Source organism: Hemitrygon akajei, chromosome 11, assembly GCF_048418815.1.
Source record: "Hemitrygon akajei chromosome 11, sHemAka1.3, whole genome shotgun sequence".
In the NCBI taxonomy this organism is placed as follows: domain Eukaryota; kingdom Metazoa; phylum Chordata; class Chondrichthyes; order Myliobatiformes; family Dasyatidae; genus Hemitrygon; species Hemitrygon akajei.
The window spans coordinates 98,589,586-98,614,105 of NC_133134.1; the positions used below are offsets into that span (position 1 = coordinate 98,589,586).

Consider the following 24,520-nt stretch of genomic DNA (forward strand, 5'->3'; position numbering starts at 1 on the left):
ACATTGACAATAACCCTTGAACCTTTGATTTTGTTATAATAGCGCCAGTGACATACTGTCTGACATAATCACGCAGCTTGCATTTATGTCAACCTGTCAATCTTCAGGCCATACCACTCAGGGAGTTGTGTTAATATTATTTTGTGACTGTATGTGCTGGATCATAACTATGTGTGTTGTGTGTGACTGTGTATATTGTGTCTTGCGCTTTAGCCCCACAGGAACGATATTTCGTTTAGCTGTATACAAGTGTATGATTGACAATGAACTTGAACTTAACCCGCAAAGAAGTAATCACTACACCGTCCTCCCCATGTTGCATTAATAATTATAAATACACATATCCCTTTCAGAGTTCCCTGTCCCTTTAAATTGCATGCCCCTCCCCTCTAAGGTGATCGATTACGGTTCTGGTCCAACAGGTTTGTGGACTACAGGAAGTAAGGTATGAAAATAGGACAGTTTTTTTCGATGGAACGCAGTGATGTCGTTTATTAGAACGCGCTGAATGTCGGAACAAGGTTTGAAGTTAATCTAAATTCATCAGTTTCGGTGTATCTGCTGGAGGATTAAGGTAAGAATTGTTTCCCTAAAATCGCTTCTGGTTTCGCTGCGACGTTCAGCAGAAAGTTTTCGTTTCCTGACGCCTGCCATTGGTTCTTCCCCCGCTGTTTTATAATTAGCAGCAACAGGAGTCAATCCGAGTGGGGGTCATGGGGAAGGTTCACCAATGAAACGGTCGGGTGTGGAAGTTGCTGGGCGAGAAGGCTATCCCGGAGTTGGACAGTGAGCTGTGTCTCTTCACGGGAGACAGTTCCCGCAGGGTTCTCCCACCCTTGGGTCCCAATTTACCATCTCACCTGAGAGATGTAATTTCCGACGCGTTGCGCTGCCCCACCCTCTCAATCCTCGCCTTTCGCAACGAGGAGCTCCCTCAGTTCTCTAAGTACGGATGTCGACCTGAGTCGGACCTAAGTCGAGGAGCGTGAAATCTCACGGGAAGAATGTGTAGGTTCACGAATCTATCCCTCTCTCACCCTCCCCATAGAGTAACGGAATAGTACAACACAGAAACAGGCCTTTCTGCCCATCTAGTCCATGCCGACACCATTTAAACTACCTACTCCCATCGACCTGCACCTCTACCTGCTGCTCTCCTCCCTTCACCCCCCTCTTCCCACGTCCCCCTCTTCTTCCTCCAACCCCACTCACCTCTTCCCCTCTCCCTTTCACCTATTCCTTCCCTTCCCTCCTCCCCATCCCACTCTCCCGCTCATCTCCTTCTCCCACCACCCCACACTCCCCTCCCAATCCTCCATCTATCTCTCTCTCTCTCTCTCCCCTAATTTATTTAGTGATACAGTGTGGAACTGGCCCTCTGAGCCTCACCGCTCAGCAAACCACCTATTTAACCAGGATGAAGAGGACAGGATGAAGAGGTCAATACTCCCCAATGCCATTAGGCTTTACAATTCTACCGCCAGGACTTAAGAACTTTTTAAAAGCTATTATTAATGCTTTTTGAGATAGTGATTTAGATGCATATCATATTTTTTACTGAGTTAAGTATTGTATGTAATTAGTTTTGCTACAACAAGTGTATGGGACATTGGAAAAAAAGTTGAATTTCCCCATGGGGATGAATAAAGTATCTATCTATCTATCTATTTAACCCTGGCCTAATCACAGGACAATTTACAATGACCAATTAGTCTACTAACTAGTACGTCTTTGGACTGTGGGGGGAAACTGGAGCACCCGGAGGAAATGCACGCAGACACGGGAACCATAAAGATGGTGCCAGAATTGAACTCCGAACTCGGACACCCTGAACTGTAATAGAATTTCCTTCACCCCTACGCTACCCTGTTAGATTGCCCTCCGTGCCCTGAGCTTTGCGCGAACCGCCCTGACATGTTCTGCATCGGGGCCTGTTGAACGGTTGACTGAATGACTGCCGTCCTTACTGAGGAATCGAGCGGCCTCATTCCAGCACTTCAGGGCAGCGCCACATCACAACCTCGCCTCGAGAAGATCCGTGGGCTACGAAAGCCCCGCGGAAACGTCAGACTCATGCCCAGGAGCCAATGGCCCGCTGGGCAGGCAGCTGTTGACCTGTCGAGGGCAGACATCACGGGAGGAGGGGTGTGGAGCAGAATCAGGTTTAAACCACGGGCACCTGTTGTGAAACTTGGTGTTTGGTGGTAACAGTACATTGCTATACATTAAGTAGTGCAAAAATACTGAGATAATGTTTGCAGATTTATTGTCCATTCAGAAATTGGATGGTAGAGAGGAAGAAGCTGTTTCTGAAACATTGAGTGTGTGTCTTCAGGCTCCTGTACCTCCTCCCTGACAGCTATGAGAAAAGGGCATGTCCTGGGTAACGGGGTCCTAGCAGATAGATGCCGCCTTCTCGAGATGTCCTCGAGGCTAGTGCCCATGATGGAGCTGGCTGAATTGTGATGGTATGATTCTTTTATGGAAGGGAATAAACACTTGATGTTTCAGGCCAAGAACCTTCATAAGGATATTTTGGTCTTGGCCCAAAACGTCAACTGTTTATTCCTCTCCATAGATGCTGCCTGGCCTGCTGAATTTCTCCGGCATCTTGTGTGTATGTGTTGCTCTGGTTTTCCAGCATCTGCAGAATCTCTTGTGTTTATAACAAGCTTCTTTACTCTGGGAGAATGCTGGGAAAACGGAGGAGGAGGGGGCAGAGGAGGGTTGGGGAGAGGCAGGAGAGAGCAAGGTAACAGTGGTGGGGAGTCTAGAATGGAGAGAGGGGGAAATCATTCTCACTGTCTTTTATGACATGAAATTTCCTATTTTGCAGTACAGTGCAAGTCATAAAAATTACAATAAATTACGAAGTATAGAGATAATGCAAAAAAAAGTGTAATTAGGGTTTAGATAACATCCAGAAATCCCATAGTAGAAGGGAAGAAGCTATTCATGAAAAGTTGGGTGTGTGCCAACTTTAGGTCTGTAGGTCTTCAGGCTCTTGTATCTCCTCCCTGATGGTAGTAACCAGAAAAGGGTATTTCCCAGACGGTGAGGGTCCTTAATGATGGGTGCTGCCTTCTTGAAAATGCCCTCTCCTCATTACTACCATCAGGGAGGAGATACAGGAGCCTGAAGACCTACAGTCAATAAATAACTTCTTCCAATCTGCCATCAGATTTCTGAATGAACCATGAAACTTACCTCAATATTTTTGTTATTTTTGCAGTATACTATGGTATATAATACATATACAGTGTGAGTGTATATGTATATATACTGTGTGTGTGTATATATATGTGTATATATATATATATATATATATATCTTGGCACTAATTTAATTTTATACAGCATATATATATTATTGTAATTTATAATATATTTTATTCATTGCATATATTGCAATGTACTTCTGCCAAAAAAGAACCATCAAATTTCAGGACATTATCAGTGATAATAAAACTGACTCTTGTTCTGATGATGTGGTAGGTTGAGGAGGAGATGGTGAACCGAGCGTGGATCAGAGTAAGTAAGGAGAAAAACAGGAACTCCTGGAAAGACTCAGCAAGTCAGGCGGTGTCTGTGGAGAATGAAACAGCTACTGTTTTAGGAGCAACAAACTACCTGCTTCCCCCGCCGACCTGACTTGCTCCAGGCTCCAGCATCTGTTGTCTCTTGCCTCTCCAGCCGAGTCCGCAATCCTTAAAGTCGTACAGCTGGGAAACAGGCCCTTCGGCCCGACTGGCCCATGCTGACCAAGATGCTCATCAGAGCTAGTTCCACTTGACCACATTTGGGCCATATCCCTCTAAAGTTCAAAGTAAATTTATTATCAAAGTGCACATATGACACCCACTGACATTCATATAAAAACTCTAAACCTTTTTTTTCACTTTTGAAAGATTCTAAACTTTTCCTTTCCACGGTCCTGTCCAATATCTTTTAAATATTATTTTAGCTGCCGCTACTACTTCCCTCTGTCAGATCTATGCACATCTGCATGACCCTGTCGCTCAGATCCCTTTTAAATCGCTCCCCTCACTGGTTAAGCCCAGTGCCCTTTGGGTTTTCATTCCCTTCCACAGTACGCAATCCTTGGTCATTTAAGGCAGGGAAGTGGGACTGAGGAAGACTGTGTCTTTGTGTGTGTATGCCTATCTGTGTGTGTCTGTGTTCATGTATTGCACCCTGGTCCTCAGTCTGGGGTCTCCCTTGCCCTGGCACATAGTTTCAGACCACATAATACTGATGTCCACCAGTATTAAAATAATTTATTCTGAGGACCTTCCTCTTTGTAGTTGAAGGGAATTCACTCGGAAACCCTACAATAAGATGAAGATTTGCTTTATTTATCACACGTACATCGAAACAGTTAGTGAAATGCGTTGTATGCAACAATGCCCAACAGAGAACGGGGGGGGGGGGGGGTGTTGGGGGCAGCCCACAGGTGTCACTACACTTCTGGCACCAGCATAGCAAGCCCATAACTTATTAACCCTAACCCGTACATCTTTGGAATGTGGGAAGAAAGCAGAGCATCTGGAGGGAACCCAGGCAGTCTTGGGAGAATGTACGAACTCCTTACAGAGAATGAAAGGGATTAAGCCTGGGTCACCTGCAGTGTAAAGCGTGTGGCTAACCACTACACTGCCTTGGGCCAACTTCAAAATCCACAACAATCTTCGTTATCAAAGTCCATTGTTAAGCTCCCTCTCCCAATCTTGCTCCTCATTATTAGGAGCTCCTCTGCCTGTACAACTGGCCAAAATTACTAACTTAAATTTATATCCTGTGATTAAGCAGTCATTACAAACTTGGTTCCAGTTTCATAATTTTTTTAATCTTAAAAAATTTAAACTTTTTAGCTTAATTTAACGAAATTATTTATTTAAACCTTCATTAAGTGATCCTACTTTTCTTCTTTGGAGGAATAAAGGGGTTTATTCCTTCATGGATTTGTTCCAAGATGGCTGACTGGTGTCTTTTGAGAAATTAGTAACTAAATACTCTCTCTCATATTCACATTTCCTGCAATATCTTCAGGCCAGACACTTCTTACAAAAATACTTAAGTAATTTTCCATATATACAAGACCCGTTAGATATTATTTTAAAAATTAATCCTTTAGTGAAGGGTTTTATTGGGAAAACTTATAATTTATTGTTATTGTCACTTTCCTATCAGCTTGAACCAGTCTGACCATTCTCCTCTGACCTCTCTCAACAACAAGGTGTTTTCACCCACAGAGCTGCTGCTCACTAAATGTCTTATTTTTCACACCATTCTCTGTAAATGGTGTTATCCGTGAAAGCCCCAGGGGATGAGATACTCAAACCACCCCATCTGGCACCGACAATCATTCCGTGGTAAACACAAAGTACACTGCAGATGCTGTGGTCAAATCAACACGTACAACTTAACAACCAGTCACTTAGATCACTTTTCTTCCCCGTTCTGATGTTTGGTCTGAACAACAACTGAACCTCTTGACCATGTCTGCATGCTTTTATGCAACGAGTTGCTGCCACTTGATTGGCTGACTAGATATCTGCATCAACAAGCAGACATACAGGTATATCTAATAACGTGACCACTGATTGATATAGAACCTAAAGTACACAATTGCAAGATCGGTATAAAAGGAGGGAAGAAGTTATACTTACATGTTTGTGTATTGGACGTACTCGGTTGAATAATACCTTATTAAGAATTAATATGCATGATACAGGCATTTGTAAGGAGTGTACTTGTCTAGAACTTGTTTGAATGCAGTTTCTATGAAGAGCAAAGGAAACATCTAATTGCTAAATTGAGATCTTTGGGACGAACGAAGTTTCACCTGGAAAGTTTCATAGGATATCCCTGCCATCTCCCCATTTAGAAAACAGTCCACACCTTTATTCCTTCTGCCAGAGTCCATGATCATACATTCCCTGACACTATATTCCACCTGACGCTTCTTTCCCCATCCCACCAGCCTAAGTCCCACTGCAGTCTCCCTGCTTCCTTAACACTAGATAGATAGATAGATAGATACTTTATTCATCCCCATGGGGAAATTCAACTTTTTTTCCAATGTCCCATACACTTGTTGTAGCAAAACTAATAACATACAATACTTAACTCAGTAAAAAAATATGATATGCATCTAAATCACTATCTCAAACAGCATTAATAATAGCTTTTAAAAAGTTCTTAAGTCCTGGCGGTTGAATTGTAAAGCCTAATGGCATTGGGGAGTATTGACCTCTTCATCCTGTCTGAGGAGCATTGCATCGATAGTAACCTGTCACTGAAACTGCTTCTCTGTCTCTGGATGGTGCTATGTAGAGGATGTTCAGAGTTTTCCATAATTGACCGTAGCCTACTCAGCGCCCTTCGCTCAGCTACCGATGTTAAACTCTCCAGTACTTTGCCCATGACAGAGCCCGCCTTCCTTACCAGCTTATTAAGACGTGAGGCGTCCCTCTTCTTAATGCTTCCTCCCCAACACGCCACCACAAAGAAGAGGGCGCTCTCCACAACTGACCTATAGAACATCTTCAGCATCTCACTACAGACATTGAATGACGCCAACCTTTTTGTTTTTATGCTGTCTTTGATTTCCCTCGTCATCCTCGCTTTACAATACTTCTTCATCTTTGGGATGTATCTTTCCTGCGCCTTCCAAATTCCCCCAGAAACTCCAGCCATCCCCGGTAGTGTCCCCTTGCAAAACTGTGGCCAACTCCTCTCTCAAGCCTCTGTAATCCCCTTTACTCCACAGTAATATTGATGCATTTGATTTTATGTTCTTCTTCTCAAACTGCAGTGTGAACTCTCTCATATTATGATCATTCTCTCCTATGGGTTCTTTTACCTTAAGCCTCCTGATCAAATCTGGGTCATTACACAACACCCAGTCCAGAATTGCCATTGCCTGCTGGGCTCAACCTCAAGCTGCTCTAAAACGCCATCTTGTGGCATTCTACAAACTCTCCCTCAAATCCAGCCCCAACCAGATTCTCCCAATCCACTTGCGTATTGAAATCCCCCATGATAATCGCAACATTGCACTTTTAACATGCCTTTTCTATCTTCCGTTGTAATTTGTAGCCCACATCCTGGCTAAGGTTCGGAAGCCTGTAGGTAATTCTAATTGGTTTTACCCTTGCAGTTCCTTAACTCTGCCCACAAGAATTCTGCATTTTCTGATCCTATGTCACCTCTTTCCAAGGATTTGATTTCACTTTTTAGCAATAGAACCACCCACTCCTCTGCCTACCTGCCTTTCCTTGGATGTTAAGCTCCCAGCTGTGATCTTCTTTCAGCCATAACTCAGAAATGCCCCCAACATTGTACCTGACAATCTAACTGACCGCGAGACTTTATTCTGTATCCTGTGTACATTCAAATATAACACCTTCAGTCCTGTATTCATCACCCCTTTTGATTTTGATCCCCTGTTACACTTTAACTCACCCCACTGCCTGCAATTTTGTCCTATCATTTGCCCGTCCTTCCTCACAGCCTCACTGTGTGCTGCACCTAGTTGTAAACCAACCTCAGCCCTATCACTCCAATCCCCATCCCCAGCAGTTTTAGTGAACCTACCCATAGTGCACCTTTTGTTGGTCACTAACTGCATTAAACTTTACAAGAAGAATAAGTAGAAGGTAAAATATTGGGGCCTCAGCTGCGCAGAGATCTCTCAACACTTTCATTGCTTGGAAACCATGACCTCAGAAGAAAAATAATGACCTGACATTGAACTGTTCTGCATTGTAAGTGTTGACAATTCATTGGAGTTCAAGTTCAAGTTTAATTGTCACTCAGCCATACGTGAATACTGCCAAACGAAACAGGGCCGAGGTGCACACATCCATACACGTAGGGCACACGTACCACATATAAGATAGCAGTAAAATGCAGCGACACAAAAAAATCGTCCGAGTCCATGATGCTGCAGCAGTTTGCAGTCCAACACAGTACAGCTTGTATTCTGCCAGGTGAACACTGGGGGGCAGTACCAGCGCTGCTCACCTGGATGTCTGCAAACAAGCGACACCTCAGCTTGAGGCCTAGTCCTCGCTCCCCACTGCCTGCACAGCTGGGTTGGGCATTTTTTTAAATACGAAGTATCGAAAGTATTTTGGGCAGCTCGGCAGTGTAGCGGTTAGTGAACCAGCGACTGGGGTTCAATTCCTGATGCTGTCCGTGAGGAGTTTGTATGTTCCCCCATGACCACTCGGGTTTCCTCCAGGAGTCCCGCTTTCCTCCCACATTCCGAAGACGTCTGGGTTAGTAAGTTAATCAGTCGCATGGGTGTAATTGAGCAACGCCGATCGTTGGGCTTCAAGGGCCTGTTACTGTGCTTTGTTTCGAAATTAAAATTAAAACAGAATGTGTGAGAGGCATGCATCCTTCCTCCTCTGGTAAAGTTTGGATCTGAAGGCTGCTTGCCCCCTGTTGCAATTCCTTGGCTTGGCTTTGGCAGTGGGAGTTTCCGGTCTCTCGTCCAACCAGTTGAACGAGCTCTCGCTCTGTGGCGAAACTGTCAATGAGAAAGTTCTGCCAGCCCTGCCTGCTGTAGGTATGTACAGTGGACACACCTACACCACCTACAGCAGCCAGGAACTCACCCAACACTTCCAGGTAGACGCGGTGTTGTGTTAAACTGTTGGTTCACTCACTTCATCATTATTATTATTGAGTATGCCCACAAGGAAATGAATCTCAGGATTGTAGATGTACTTTGATAATAAATTTACTTTGAACTTTCATGTCTACGGATAGTGCTTAGCTGTAAGGTGATGAGGTTTCAATTCCCACTGCTGTCTTTAAGGAGTTTTCTCCTTGAAACTGTCTGGGTTTCCTCGGGATTCCCCCCACTTTCCCAAGGCATAAGGGTTAGGATTATTAGATTGTGGGCATGCTACACCGCCAGAAGCATGGTGACTCTGACGAGCTGTCAAGCACAGTGTTAGCTGCTTTGATTTGACACTAAAAGCACTTCACTGTGACAAATATAACTAATATTAGTTATGACCTAACATAAGAAGGGATCGCCGTGCGGTGGTGAAGAAGTCTTGGTCCTCCACATCTCACGGTCCTCACCATGCGATGTTCCCTCCTTGCTGTCCCCTCCTCACCGCCGGTCCCGCCCCCCCTCCTCACCGCGCGGCCCCCCCTCCTCCTCACCGCCGGTCCCGCCCCCCCTCCTCACCGCGCGGCCCCCCCTCCTCCTCACCGCCCGTCCCGCCCCCCCTCCTCCTCACCGCCCGTCCCGCCCCCCCTCCTCCTCACCGCCCGTCCCGCCCCCCCTCCTCCTCACCGCGCGGCCCCCCCTCCTCCTCACCGCCCGTCCCGCCCCCCCTCCTCCTCACCGCCCGTCCCGCCCCCCCTCCTCCTCACCGCCCGTCCCGCCCCCCCTCCTCCTCACCGCCCGTCCCGCCCCCCCTCCTCCTCACCGCGCGGCCCCCCCTCCTCCTCACCGCCCGTCCCGCCCCCCCCTCACCGCCCGTCCCGCCCCCCCTCCTCACCGCGCGGCCCCCCCTCCTCCTCACCGCCCGTCCCGCCCCCCCTCCTCCTCACCGCCCGTCCCGCCCCCCCCTCCTCCTCACCGCCCGTCCCGCCCCCCCCTCACCGCCCGTCCCGCCCCCCCCTCCTCACCGCCGGTCCCGCCCCCCCTCCTCACCGCCCGTCCCGCCCCCCTCCTCCTCACCGCCCGTCCCGCCCCCCCTCCTCACCGCCCGTCCCGCCCCCCTCCTCCTCACCGCCCGTCCCGCCCCCCCTCCTCACCGCGCGGCCCCCCCTCCTCCTCACCGCCCGTCCCGCCCCCCCTCCTCCTCACCGCCCGTCCCGCCCCCCTCCTCCTCACCGCCCGTCCCGCCCCCCTCCTCCTCACCGCCCGTCCCGCAGCGCGGCCCCCCCCCTCACCGCCCGTCCCGCCCCCCCTCCTCACCGCCCGTCCCGCCCCCCTCCTCCTCACCGCCCGTCCCGCGGCGCGGCCCCCCCCCCCCTCACCGCCGGTCCCGCCCCCCCCCTCCTCACCGCCCGTCCCGCCCCCCCCCCTCACCGCCCGTCCCGCCCCCCCTCCTCACCGCCCGTCCCGCCCCCCCTCCTCACCGCCCGTCCCGCCCCCCTCCTCCTCACCGCCCGTCCCGCCCCCCCTCCTCACCGCGCGGCCCCCCCCTCCTCCTCACCGCCCGTCCCGCCCCCCCTCCTCCTCACCGCCCGTCCCGCCCCCCTCCTCCTCACCGCCCGTCCCGCCCCCCTCCTCCTCACCGCCCGTCCCGCAGCGCGGCCCCCCCCTCACCGCCCGTCCCGCCCCCCCTCCTCACCGCCCGTCCCGCCCCCCTCCTCCTCACCGCCCGTCCCGCGGCGCGGCCCCCCCCCCCTCACCGCCGGTCCCCGCCCCCCCCCTCCTCACCGCCCGTCCCGCCCCCCCCCCCTCACCGCCCGTCCCGCCCCCCCTCCTCACCGCCCGTCCCGCCCCCCCTCCTCACCGCCCGTCCCGCCCCCCTCCTCCTCACCGCCCGTCCCGCCCCCCCTCCTCACCGCGCGGCCCCCCCTCCTCCTCACCGCCCGTCCCGCCCCCCCTCCTCCTCACCGCCCGTCCCGCCCCCCTCCTCCTCACCGCCCGTCCCGCCCCCCTCCTCCTCACCGCCCGTCCCGCAGCGCGGCCCCCCCCTCACCGCCCGTCCCGCCCCCCCTCCTCACCGCCCGTCCCGCCCCCCTCCTCCTCACCGCCCGTCCCGCGGCGCGGCCCCCCCCCCCTCACCGCCCGTCCCGCCCCCTCCTCCTCACCGCCCGTCCCGCCCCCCCTCCTCACCGCCCGTCCCGCAGCGCGGCGCCGCTTTCGACAGACAGACTTTATTGATCCCGAGGGAAATTGGGTTTCATTGCAGCCGCACCAAGAATAGTGTAGAAATATAGCAATATAAAACCATAAATAGTTAAATAATAATAAGTTATTATAATAATAAACAATAATACGTTTCTTATTCTTTTTCAATATTTTTATTTATTTTTACATAAAAGTATATAGTACAATATATACAGTGCAGTATGTAATACAATATATAATATACATATGATATACACACATTATATTACATGTATTGTATATTGTATTATATATTGTATATCCATATAATATACAATTCCAATTACAATATATTGCAATCACATTATCCCATAGCCATAGAAATTAAATTTAAACATAATACTAAAAAAAGATAATTTTATTATACAAAAACATCTAAACGCACTACCAGAAGAAATTTAGTTTAAAAAAAATGAAAAGGAAAAAATCCGTATCATATAGCAAAACATATTATTAGCTGTGCTTAATAGCAAATCAAAGATTTTGAAAATAATTCAAAATGTTAAAAAATCTTGTCTGGGTTCAGAAATTGAACAGCAAATCTTCTCTAAATTTCAGCAAGACAGAACATCATGTAACCAATGAGTATGAATCGGCGGAGTGGCATCCTTCCACTGAAGCAACAATTCCCTGCTGGCTGTAAGAGAAATAAAGGGCAAAATATGCAAATCGTGTGTCTCCAAAATAATAACATTTCCTCCAACAATACCAACTAAGGCAGTCAAAGGATTAGGTTTAAAATTTACTTTAAAAAGCACAAAAAAGTTTGGAATACTTCCTTCCAATATTGTTCAAGACTCGGTCAAGTCCATCACAATAGAGAGATATATCAGAATAAAAATGAGACAGTTTATCTTTAGTCATGTGGACACTATGAACCACTTTAAATTGTAGAACGGAATAACGGGCACACAACGATGAGCTATTAACCAATTTAAAAATCTCATTCCAAGCATCCTCAGAAATTGGAATCTGTAAATCTTGTTCCCAGAGATTTTTAATTTTGTCTAAAGGAATATTTCTCATTCCCAACAACATACCATAAATATTAGGTATAGGTCCATTATGGGTGGGTTTCAAATTTAAAATTGTATCAAGTAAATTCTTATCTGGACTCTTAGGAAATGTATGTACTTGAGAATGCAAAAAGTCTCAAATTTGTAAATATCGCAAAAAGTGGGTTTTGGGTGGGCTATACCTAGCTGACAGTTGTTCAAATGAAGAGAGACTATCTCCAACAAACAAATCCTGAAAACATTTAACACCCAATCTATTCCACACTTTAAAGCTGTATCAGTCATACAAGGTTTAAAAAAAGTTAGAACAAATGGGACTTGAAAGTGAAAAATTCAATAAACCAAAGTATTTTCTAAATTGTACCGAAATCCTCAAAGTGTGTTGAACTACAAAATTATCAGTTAAATTACTTAAAGATAAAGGAATTGAGAATCCGAGAAGAGAAATGATAGAAAATTTATTAACAGAGTTAGCTCCTAAAGAAACCCAGACCAGACAGTCCTCTCGATTAATATAGCCAAAACGTACGATTCAGTATATTGACTGCCCAGTAATAAAACCTAAAATTGGGTAAGGCTAAACCTCCATTCTTTTTAGCTCTTTGAAGATTAACTTTATTTAATCGAGAGATTTTATTTTTCCATATATATGAAGTTATAATAGAATCCAGAGAATCAAAAAAGGATTTAGGAATGAAAACAGGTATGGCCTGAAGTAAATATAAAAATTTAGGCAAAATATTCACTTTAATAGAATGAATTCATCCAATCAACGTTAAAGGGAGGGGTGACCAATTTGATAGTGCCTTCTCAACATAATTCAGAAGTGTAAAAACAATTTCTTTAAAAAGGAATTTATAATTCCTAGTAATTGTTACGCCCAAATAAGTAAATTGATTTCTTACAATTTTAAAAGGAAAGTTAGTATTAACTAATACCAAATTATTCAAAGGAAAAAATCACTCTTATGAAAGTTAAGTATATATCCTGAAAACGGACTAAAGCAGGAGAGTAAAGAAATTATGGAAGGTAAAGAAGACTCCACATTAGAAATGTAGAGCAAAAGGTCATCAGCATAAAGCAAGTCTTTGTAAATACCAGTGATATCATTAGATTCCCAGAAAGCAATAGTTAAAGGTTCTAAGACCACATTAAAAAGCAAAGGACTCAAAGGACAACCTTGTCTAGTTCCACGCTGAAGTTTAAAAGGTTTAGAATTCTGAGAGTTAGTAAGAACCTGAGTGGAGGGAGATAGAAGGATATCACACATTTTGATAAATCTTTAGAAGGAGAATAAATAACATTCAATAAATGAGGAATATTTAATATTTATCGATTCTTGTTAAGTCGATGTTGGTCATCAGAAATAATAGATGGCAAAATATTTTCAATCCTATGAGCCAAAAGTTTAGTATGAACTTTAAGTAAGAAAATTGGTCTTTCAGAGGAACATTCAGATGGATCCTTATATTCTTTTTAAGAATAAGCGAAATAGAGGCTTCATAAAAAGATTGTGGCAACCTACCTAATTTAAAAGAGTCTATAAGCAAAGAGGAAAAAGCCTTATAAAACTCTTCAGGACCCCGAGTGCAAAGAGTGAACAACCTCAGCAATTTCCTCATAAGAAATGTGTTTAATCGATCTAAGAAATTATTCATTAAGAGGATCAGAGCCACCGCCGTCCCGCAGTGCGGAGCCCCCCCCCTCACCGCCGTTCCACCCCCCCCTCACCGCCGTCCCCCCCCCCTCACCGCCGTCCCGCAGCGCGGCGCCCCCCCCCCCACCAGCATGCTACAGATTCCTGAACACTCCCTGTATCCCCGCAGTTAAATTCAAATTTATTGTCATTGAACACACCCAAATGAAAGTGTTCCTCCAGGGCCAAGCATAACTAGAAAACAAGAATAAGAATAATAACCTGAGAAGCTTGACTGTAGATTGACAGATTGTCTGTTTTTTGGTCAAATTGTCTCGAATTTGTCTGGGAGAAGAACGTTCCTCCTTTCCTCCCTCAGGCCAATCTGCACAAATCCCCATATTCCCACAGGCTAGTTTGCAAACCAACAGCTGCGTTCTGGCCTCAAAGCAGAGTCGCACCTCCAACTCTGCCTGTCCAGGTCATCGTGACCAGGAGAGTGTTGGAAACCAGCAGGGAGTGTCACACTGTGACTCTATTCCTCAGGGATTCCGGGAGTTCCCAAAGGAAAGACCCTATCCTTTGGATGCTCCCGCGGGATACAGACAGACTTTATTGATCCTGAGGGAAATTGGGTTTCGTTACAGCTGCACCAACCAAGAATAGAGAAGAAATATAGCAATATAAATAATAATAAGTTAATCACGCCAAATGGAAATAAGTCCAGGACCAGCCTATTGGCTCAGGGTGTCTGACACTCCGAGGGAGGAGCTGTAAAGTTTGATGGCCACAGGCAGGAATGACTTCCTATGACGCTCAGTGTTACATCTCGGTGGAATGAGTCTCTGGCTGAATGTACTCCTGTGCCTAACCAGTACATTATGGAGTGGATGGGAGACATTGTCCAAGATGGCATGCAACTTGGACAGCATCCTCTTTTCAGACACCACCGTCAGAGAGTCCAGTTCCACCCCCACAGTTTCACTGGCCTTACAAATGAGTTTGTTGATTCTGTTGGTGTCTGCTACCCTCAGCCTGCTGCCCCAGCACACAACAGCAAACATGATAGCACTGGCCACCACAGACTCATAGAACATCCTCAGCATCGTCTGGCAGATGTTAAAGGACCTCAGTCTCCTCAGGAAGTAGAGACGGCTCTGACCCTTCTTGTAGACAGCCTGTGTTCTTTGACCAGTCCAGTTTATTGTCCATTCATATCCCCAGGTACTTGTAATCCTCCACCATGTCCACACTGACCCCTTGGATGGAAACAGGGGTCACCGGTGCCTTAGCCCTCCTCAGGTCCACCACCAGCTCCTTAGTCTTTTTCACATTAAGCTGCAGATGATTCTGCTCACACCATGTGACAAAGTTTCCCACCGTAACCCTGTACTCAGCCTCATCTCCCTTGCTGATGCATCCAACTATGGCTGAGTCATCAGAAAACTTCTGAGGATGGCAAGACTCTGTGCAGTAGTTGAAGTCTAAGGTGTAGATGGTGAAGAGAAAGGGAGACAGGACAGTCCCCTGTAGAGCCCCAGTGCTGCTGACCACTCTGTGTTGCAAGCGCACGTACTGTGGTCTGCCAGTCAGGTAATCAATAATCCATGACACCAGGGAATCATCCACCTGCATCACTGTCAGCTTCTCACCCAGCAGAGCAGGGCGGATGGTGTTGAACTCACTGGAGAAGTCAAAAAACATGACCCTCACAGTGCTCGCTGGCTTGTCCAGGTGGGCTTAGACACGGTTCAGCAGGTAGACGATGGCATCCTCAACTCCTAGTCGGGGCTGATAGGTGAACTGGAGGGGGTCTAAGTGTGGCCTAACTATAGGCCGGAGCTGCTCTAGAACAAGTCTCTCCAGGGTCTTCATGATGTGGGTGGTCAATGCCACCGGTCTGTAGTCATTGGAGCCACTGGGGCGCGGCGTCTTCGGTACAGGAACAAGGCAGGACGTCTTCCACAGCACAGGAACCCTCTGGAGACTCAGGCTCAGATTGAAGACATGGTGAAGTACTCCACATAGCTGGGGGGCACAGGCTTTGAGCACCCTGGGGCTGACACCATCCGGGCCTGCAGCCTTGCTTGGGTGGAGACGTTTCAGCTGCCTTCTCACCTGTTCAGCTGTGAAGCCCACTGTGGTGGTTTCAGGTGAGGGAGGGGTGTAGTCACGAGAGCAGGGTGGGGGGCTGTGAGGAGGGGTAGGAGGGGAGAGTGGAGTATGTGTTGATTGGGGGCCGACAACAAATGAATCATGTGGGGGATGGGCAGGGGCCACAAGGAGTGTCTGTGTTCAGGTCCAGTTCCCTCACTACAGTAAGAGTGAGGAAGCTTTAGAGAAGGTGCAGAGGAGATTTACCAAGACGCTGCAGGAATTGGGGAGCATCTCTAATGAGGATAGGTTGAGTGAGCTGGGGCTTTTTCTCTTTGGAGTGAAGGAGGATGAGAGATGACTTGACAAAGAGGAACAAGATGATAAAGGAGTAAAGGGGATAAAGGGGAAGCCTTTTAGGACCGAGATGAGGAAAAACTTCTTCACACGGAGAGTGGTGAATCTGTGGAATTCTCTGCCACAGGAAACAGTTGAGGCCGGTTCACTGGATATATTTAAGAGGAAGTTAGATATGGCCCTTGTGGCTAAAGGGATCAGGGGGTATGGAGAGAAAGCAGGTACAGGGTTCTGAGTTGGATGATCAGCCATGATCATACTGAATGGCGGTGCAGGCTCGAAGGGCCGAATGGCCTACTCCTGCACCTATTTTCTATGTTTCTGTGATAAAAGAAATTGATTGAGTGGGCTGCCAGGATAGAGAAGGCGAATATGAGGGGATATAATTTTAAGGTGATTATGGGGAGGGGGGTGTCAGGTAGATTTTTTTACACAGAGGCAGTGCTAGAGGCATTCATATTGGGGTCATTTAAGAAACTCTTAGATAGGCACATGGATGACAGAAAAACAGAGGGCTGTGTGGGAAGAGGGGTACGATTGATCTTGGTATAGTTTAAAAGGCCAGCACACCATTGTGGGCCAAATGGCCTGTGCTGTCCTATATTGTAAAAGAGCAGCACTAGAGGAGGCAGTGGGTTTCCTGCTTTGAGGAGTCTGGCTTAGATAGGCGTCATGGGCCAGATGGGCTGAATGGCCTGGTTCTGTTCTTTATGACTCTGACTCTGGGGGGGTGAGTCTCTGGGTGATGTGGGGTGGGGGAAATCTGTGTCCCCGGCTCCGATCCCTGCACAAACATCACTGTCTCTCCACAGCAGGCCCAGCTCGGAATGTCAGCCGTTCTGCCACTGGTCCGGATCGACCCCGCGGACCGAACGGACAAGGATGGGGACTCGGATTCCGGGCGGACGGGGAGCTCCACACCTTCGGAGGAAGCCAGCAGCCCCCTGCACAGCTCCGAAACCCTCGAATACCCGAGTGACAAGCAGCGCCCCAACTTCCTGGAGGTTGTCCTGTCGGCCGGGGAGGAGCCGGGCGAGGCCCCTCCCCTGCTGGAGGAGAAGTCGGAGACCCCACCCCCACATCTCTGCGACCCCAGTGTCCACGTGCGGGTGGTCCCCGGAGGGTCGCTGCTGAGGACGCAGAGGAGCAGTGAGGAGGAGGAGGAGGAGGAGGAGCAGGAGGAGAAAGTGTGTGTCTTGGCCAACGGAGGTGGGGGCTTGGAAGGGGGCAGCACCCCTGAGCACCGGCCCTTCCTGACGTTCCGGAGCCGCAGCCGGGCTGCGATGGACAGGGAGAGGCCGGACGAGGAGGCGGCCTGGGAGGCCCAGGGGGACGGGGCGGAGAGGGGCTCCTGCAGGTGCTGCAGCCGCTCCAGTCTAAAGGGCACGGCGGCCCTGGCGGGCTCCCTCCTCATCTACCCCTGCTTCCTGTACGGCGCCTACGTCTTCCTGCCCTTCGACGTGCCCCTGATGCCCGACCTCAGCGCCCGTCTCATCTACACCCTCCGCTGCAGCATCTTCGCCACCGTCCCCATCCTGATGGGTAAGAGCAAAGGCCCTTTGGCCCATCTCATCCATGCTGGGCAGCTGGGTCGGGCAGCATCAGGTGTGGGTACGAGCTATGAACCGGCGTTTCGGGAGGTAGTCAGAGGTGGGGTTAATGCAGATGGGGGGAGAGTGGGAGGTGGGGGGGGGGGGTGACCATGGTAGTAAGAGCACCAAAGTTTACAAGAAGGCAGGAGATTGGGATTGAGAGGGAAAATAAATCAGCCATTACGAATTGCTGGAGCAGAGTTGATGGGCCAAATGGCCTGGTGCTGTTCCTATGTCTTATGGTTCAGTGGGTGTTTCACAGAGAGGGGCAGAGATCTCGGGGGGGTGGGTGGAGGAGGGAGTTGGGAATGCAGGCTGATGATGTGGCCGTCAAGGGTTGTGGAGAGGTGGGACTGGAGGAGGGAAGCTGTGACAGGGTGGGGTGTCGTGGCCCGAGGGAGGTTGATGCAGAGAACACCGAGCCCTGCCCAAGAGAAACCAGCTGCAGCTCCCCCCCCCCCACCCCCAGCTGATTGACAGCCCACCCAGAAACCCTGCCTCCGGTTCTGTTCACTACCTGGGCTTTGGTTACAGAGCTAACCACCTTCAATCTGCACTCTCTACCTGCCCCTCTGCACCCCCCACCCCATGTGACTCCCACACCGCTCGACGGGCAACGCTTCCTTCCCCTCCCCGGGAGGTCTGGGTGGTGTGAGGACCTATGCTTCGCACGAAGTGGAATCCCATCGACAGGTTACGGCCAATGCCCCAATAGTCCAGTCCGAAGGGCAGTTATTGACCATGTTGCCGAGAGTGCAGAGGGAGAGGTGACTGTCACCACGGATCCAAAATACTCCACATCCCAATAATGCAGCATGCATTCACTCCTGACTCCCGCGTGGCGCCGAGCTCCCTCGCCCCCTCCCACACAGCGCCGAGCTCCCTCGCCCCCTCCCACACAGCGCCGAGCTCCCTCGCCCCCTCCCACACGGCGCCGAGCTCCCTCACCCCCCCACACAGCGCCGAGCTCCCTCAACATCTCCCCCACCCCACTCTTTCCTCATTGTCCCTGTACCCCCAGCTCACAGTGCAGAGCTCCTTCAGCACCCCCTCACACAGCGCCAAACTCCCTCACCGCCCCTCCATTGCACTGTTCCCTCAACCCCACCCCTCCCAATGCTGCAGAGCTTCCTCATGCCACACCTCCCACAACGTGCCCCTCCCACAGGGTGATGCTCCACCACCTTCTCCGCACCAGGTTGGTGTAGGTTGTACCCCCAGGTTTGTCTCCGGGGCCAGCTCACGGTGAACGGTCCTACAACCTCCGCTGACCCTTGTTCCCCCCCCCCCCCCCACAGGAATCGTCATGTACGGGCTGACGCGCCTGTGCTCCTCCTCGGTTGACCCGTTCGGTAAGCAGAAGGAGGATGTCGAGGTCCACCTGCGCTTCGTCACGGACTCCGTCCACCTCTTCCTGCTGTTCCTCGTGAACCTGCTGGTGCTCTCTACCTACCTGCCGCACGAGGTGCTGAAACTGCTGCCCCTCCTCACGGCCTTCTTCGCCCTGGCCAGGTGAGTCTTCCCACTCGACTCCCTCCGAATAGATGGTCAGGACAGCTTTCCCGGACAAGACCCAGGACACCAACAAACTGAAGTTCACGGTCATTCAACCATCTGTACGCATGCATACCGCCAAACAAAGCACCGTCCCTCCGGACCAAGGTGCACATGTAACTCACACGTAACTCACACACGTAACTCACACACGTAACTCACACGTAACTCACATGTAACAACTCACACACGTAACTCACACGTAACAACTCACACACGTAACTCACACACGTAACTCACACACGTAACTCACACACGTAACTCACACGTAACTCACACGTAACAACTCACACACGTAACAACTCACACACGTAACTCACACGTAACAACTCACACACGTAACTCACACGTAACAACTCACACACGTAACAACTCACACACGTAACACACGTAACTCACACACGTAACAACTCACACGTAACTCACACGTAACAACTCACACACGTAACTCACACGTAACAACTCACACGTAACAACTCACACACGTAACTCACACGTAACAACTCACACACGTAACTCACACACGTAACTCACACACGTAACAACTCACACACGAAACTCACACGTAACAACTCACACACGAAACTCACACACATAACAACTCACACACGTAACTCACACACGTAACTCACACACGTAACTCACACACGTAACTCACACACGTAACTCACACACATAACAACTCACACACGTAACTCACACACATAACAACTCACACACGTAACTCACACACATAACAACTCACACACGTAACTCACACATGTAACTCACACACGTAACTCACACACGTAACTCACACACGTAACTCACACACGTAACTCACACACGTAACTCACACACGTAACTCACACACGTAACTCACACACGTAACTCACACACGTAACTCACACACGTAACTCACACACGTAACTCACACACGTAACTCACACACGTAACTCACACACGTAACTCACACACGTAACTCACACACGTAACTCACACACGTAACTCACACACGTAACTCACACACGTAACTCACACACGTAACTCACACACGTAACAACTCACACACATAACAACTCACACACGAAACTCACACACATAACAACTCACACACGAAACTCACACACGTAACTCACACGTAACAACTCACACACGTAACTCACACACGTAACTCACACACGTAACTCACACACGTAACTCACACACGTAACTCACACACGTAACTCACACACGTAACTCACACACGTAACTCACACACATAACAACTCACACACGTAACTCACACACATAACAACTCACACACGTAACTCACACACATAACAACTCACACACGTAACTCACACACGTAACTCACACACGTAACTCACACACGTAACTCACACACGTAACTCACACACGTAACTCACACACGTAACTCACACACGTAACTCACACACGTAACTCACACACATAACAACTCACACACATAACAACTCACACACGAAACTCACACACATAACAACTCACACACGAAACTCACACACGTAACTCACACGTAACAACTCACACACGTAACAACTCACACACGTAACTCACACACGTAACTCACACACGTAACTCACACACGTAACTCACACACATAACAACTCACACACATAACAACTCACACACGAAACTCACACACATAACAACTCACACACGTAACTCACACACGTAACTCACACACGTAACAACTCACACACGTAACTCACACACGTAACAACTCACACACGTAACTCACACACATAACAACTCACACACGTAACTCACACACATAACAACTCACACACGTAACTCACACACGTAACTCACACACGTAACTCACACACGTAACTCACACACGTAACTCACACACGTAACTCACACACGTAACTCACACACGTAACTCACACACGTAACTCACACACGTAACTCACACACGTAACTCACACACGTAACTCACACACGTAACTCACACACATAACAACTCACACACATAACAACTCACACACGAAACTCACACACATAACAACTCACACACGAAACTCACACACGTAACTCACACGTAACAACTCACACACGTAACTCACACACGTAACTCACACACGTAACTCACACACGTAACTCACACACGTAACTCACACACGTAACTCACACACGTACCTCACACACGTAACTCACACACGTAACTCACACACGTAACTCACACACGTAACAACTCACACACGTAACAACTCACACACGTAACAACTCACACACGTAACAACTCACACACGTAACAACTCACACACGTAACAACTCACACACGTAACAACTCACACACGTAACTCACACACGTAACTCACACACGAAACTCACACACATAACAACTCACACACGAAACTCACACACATAACAACTCACACACGTAACTCACACACATAACAACTCACACACGAAACTCACACACATAACAACTCACACACGAAACTCACACACATAACAACTCACACACGAAACTCACACACATAACAACTCACACACGAAACTCACACACGTAACTCACACACGTAACTCACACACGTAACTCACACACGTAACTCACACACGTAACTCACACACGTAACTCACACACGTAACTCACACACGTAACTCACACACGTAACTCACACACGTAACTCACACACGTAACTCACACACGTAACTCACACACGTAACTCACACACGTAACTCACACACGTAACTCACACACGTAACTCACACACGTAACTCACACACGTAACTCACACACGTAACTCACACACGTAACTCACACACGTAACACACACGTAACTCACACACGTAACACACACGTAACACACACGTAACTCACACACGTAACTCACACACGTAACTCACACACGTAACTCACACACGTAACTCACACACGTAACTCACACACGTAACTCACACACGTAACTCACACACGTAACTCACACACGTAACAACTCACACACGTAACAACTCAGACACGTAACAACTCAGACACGAAACTCACACACGAAACTCACACACGAAACTCACACACGAAACTCACACACGAAACTCACACACGAAACTCACACACGAAACTCACACACGAAACTCACACACGAAACTCACACACGAAACTCACACACGAAACTCACACACGAAACTCACACACGAAACTCACACACGAAACTCACACACGAAACTCACACACGAAACTCACACACGAAACTCACACACGAAACTCACACACGAAACTCACACACGAAACTCACACACGAAACTCACACACGAAACTCACACACGAAACTCACACACGAAACTCACACACGAAACTCACACACGAAACTCACACACGAAACTCACACACGAAACTCACACACGAAACTCACACACGAAACTCACACACGAAACTCACACACGAAACTCACACACGAAACTCACACACGAAACTCACACACGAAACTCACACACGAAACTCACACACGTAACTCACACACGTAACTCACACACGTAACTCACACACGAAACTCACACACGAAACTCACACACGTAACTCACACACGTAACAACTCACACACGTAACAACTCACACACGTAACAACTCACACACGTAACAACTCACACACGAAACTCACACACGAAACTCACACACGTAACAACTCACACAATTATATTACCATAAATACATTAACAAACACATAGACAACACAAGTCAAAAGTAAACAGTGTAATGCTAAAGGGACTTAATAAGTGATGAGGCCCGGGTGGTGACAGGGAGTTCAGTGTCTCACAGCCTGGGGAAAGAAGTTGTTTCCCATCCTAGCAGTCCTTGTTCTAATGCCACAGTACCTCCTGCCTGATGGAGAGATCAGGCAGGTCAGATCAGATCAGAGAGATTGCTGGACAGATGGGAGGGATCATTGACAATGCTAAGGGCCCTGCACACCAGTTAATTCCCTTTGTATGAATGAATTCAAACTCTAATGTACAATATACAACCCTTCGATTCTACCCTTTATGTACTTGAACGCTCCCCGGGGGAGCTTCACTCTGTGCCTGACCCTGGGAGTGTACAATGATCGGACAGTGTAGAGGGAGCTTCACTCTGTGCCTGACCTCAGGAGGGTGTGATCGGACAGTTTGGAGGGAGCTTCACTCTGACCCTAACCCCAGGAGTGTGAGTGATGGGATGGTGTAGAGGGAGTTTCACTCTGTTCCTGACCCTGGGAATGTGCGATGGGATTATGTAGCGGGAGCTTCACTCGCTGATCCATGCTGACTTAACTGAATGTGTGTGTGTATCTCCCTCTCCTCAGGCTGATTTACTGGCTGACCTTCGCCATCTGCAGCACCTTCAGGGGTTTTGGCTACGGCCTCACCTTCTTCCCCATCCTGGGCCTACTCATCTGCAACCTGTGCTACATGTTTGTGCTGGCCCCCGACCAGATGTTCTCCACCTCTCTCAGCAACGGGGGGCAGGAGGAACAGAGTCAGTCCCCACGCCAGAGGTTCTGGGGGTGAAGGGTATTTGGAGAGTGGACAGCAACCTGTTTTCTTGAGTTTCTTTATTGGTCAGCGTCCTGGCCGTCTGCTTTAATATCACTGGCATATGTCATGAAATTTGTTATTTAGCAGCAGCAGTACAATGGAATTCATAATAAAAAAAACTAAATTGCAATAAGACACACACACACACACACACACACACACACACACATAAATATTTATATAAATTTATTATGTAGTACAAAAAGAGAAAAAATAGTGAGGTTGTGTACATGGGTTCATTGTCTCTTCAGTAATCTGATGTCAGAAGGGAAGAGGCTGTTCCTGAATCATTGAGTGTGTGCCTTCAGGCTCCTGTACCTCCTCCTTGATGGTAGCAATGAGAAGAGGGCACGTCCTGGGCGGTGGAGATCCTTAATGATGGAGGCCACCTTTTTGAGGCTCATGGATCCTGAATGCTGGAGAGACTGGTGTCTATGATGGCGCTGGCAGAGTTTATAACTTTCTGCAACTTTTTTAAATCCTGCGCAGCACCCCCCCCCCCCCCATATGAGACGGTAATGCATCCATTTAGAATGTTTTCTGTGGTACCTCTGTAGAAATTTGCGAACCTTTGTTTAATATTGTTTCAAATTAATAAATCAGCCATGAATAAATGGTAAAGCATTCGATGGGCCAAATAGCCTAAACCTGCTCCTGTGTCTTATGGTCTTGTACCTTCAAGTGTCGCATCTACGCATTCTTGGCTGCAGTAGAGTGCCTACTGGCTCCCAGGCAAACTTTGAATAAACTAACCATTCTGGGAGGTTCTCCGGTTTCTGATTTACCCCAGTTAACTGTTACCACCTAAGGCTGCGGGGGAAGGTTGGCCTGCAGTTTGGAAACGCCTGCCCTGTCCCTTTTACGGATGTCCGGAAGCAGCT

The 24,520-nt window shown here is 48.5% G+C and overlaps 1 protein-coding gene across 2 annotated transcripts; it reads left to right on the plus strand.

Annotated features, from left to right (window-relative positions):
* The first annotated feature begins 424 nt into the window (after positions 1-424).
* tmem79b (transmembrane protein 79b) lies at positions 425-24,253 on the plus strand. 2 transcript variants are annotated; one of them, XM_073061360.1, is made up of 4 exons: positions 425-574; positions 16,788-17,517; positions 18,866-19,079; positions 23,408-24,253. In XM_073061360.1, exons 2-4 carry the CDS (start codon positions 16,803-16,805, stop codon positions 23,610-23,612), a joined length of 1,134 nt encoding a protein of 377 aa, XP_072917461.1. In that variant the 5' UTR covers positions 425-574; positions 16,788-16,802; the 3' UTR covers positions 23,613-24,253. The 2 variants fall into 2 exon arrangements, with proteins under 2 accessions (XP_072917461.1, XP_072917462.1); XM_073061361.1 differs by having other exon boundaries at positions 16,791-17,517.
* The last annotated feature ends 267 nt before the right edge of the window (positions 24,254-24,520 follow it).

Bases quoted from the DNA above. Each gene is read 5' to 3' on its own strand.
- tmem79b (XM_073061360.1), top strand. From the start codon at position 16,803: ATGTCAGCCGTTCTGCCACTGGTCCGGATCGACCCCGCGGACCGAACG. The intron at 17,518-18,865 runs GTAAGAGCAAAG...CCCCCCCCACAG, and splicing joins CACCGTCCCCATCCTGATGG to GAATCGTCATGTACGGGCTG. The intron at 19,080-23,407 runs GTGAGTCTTCCC...CCCTCTCCTCAG, and splicing joins GCCTTCTTCGCCCTGGCCAG to GCTGATTTACTGGCTGACCT.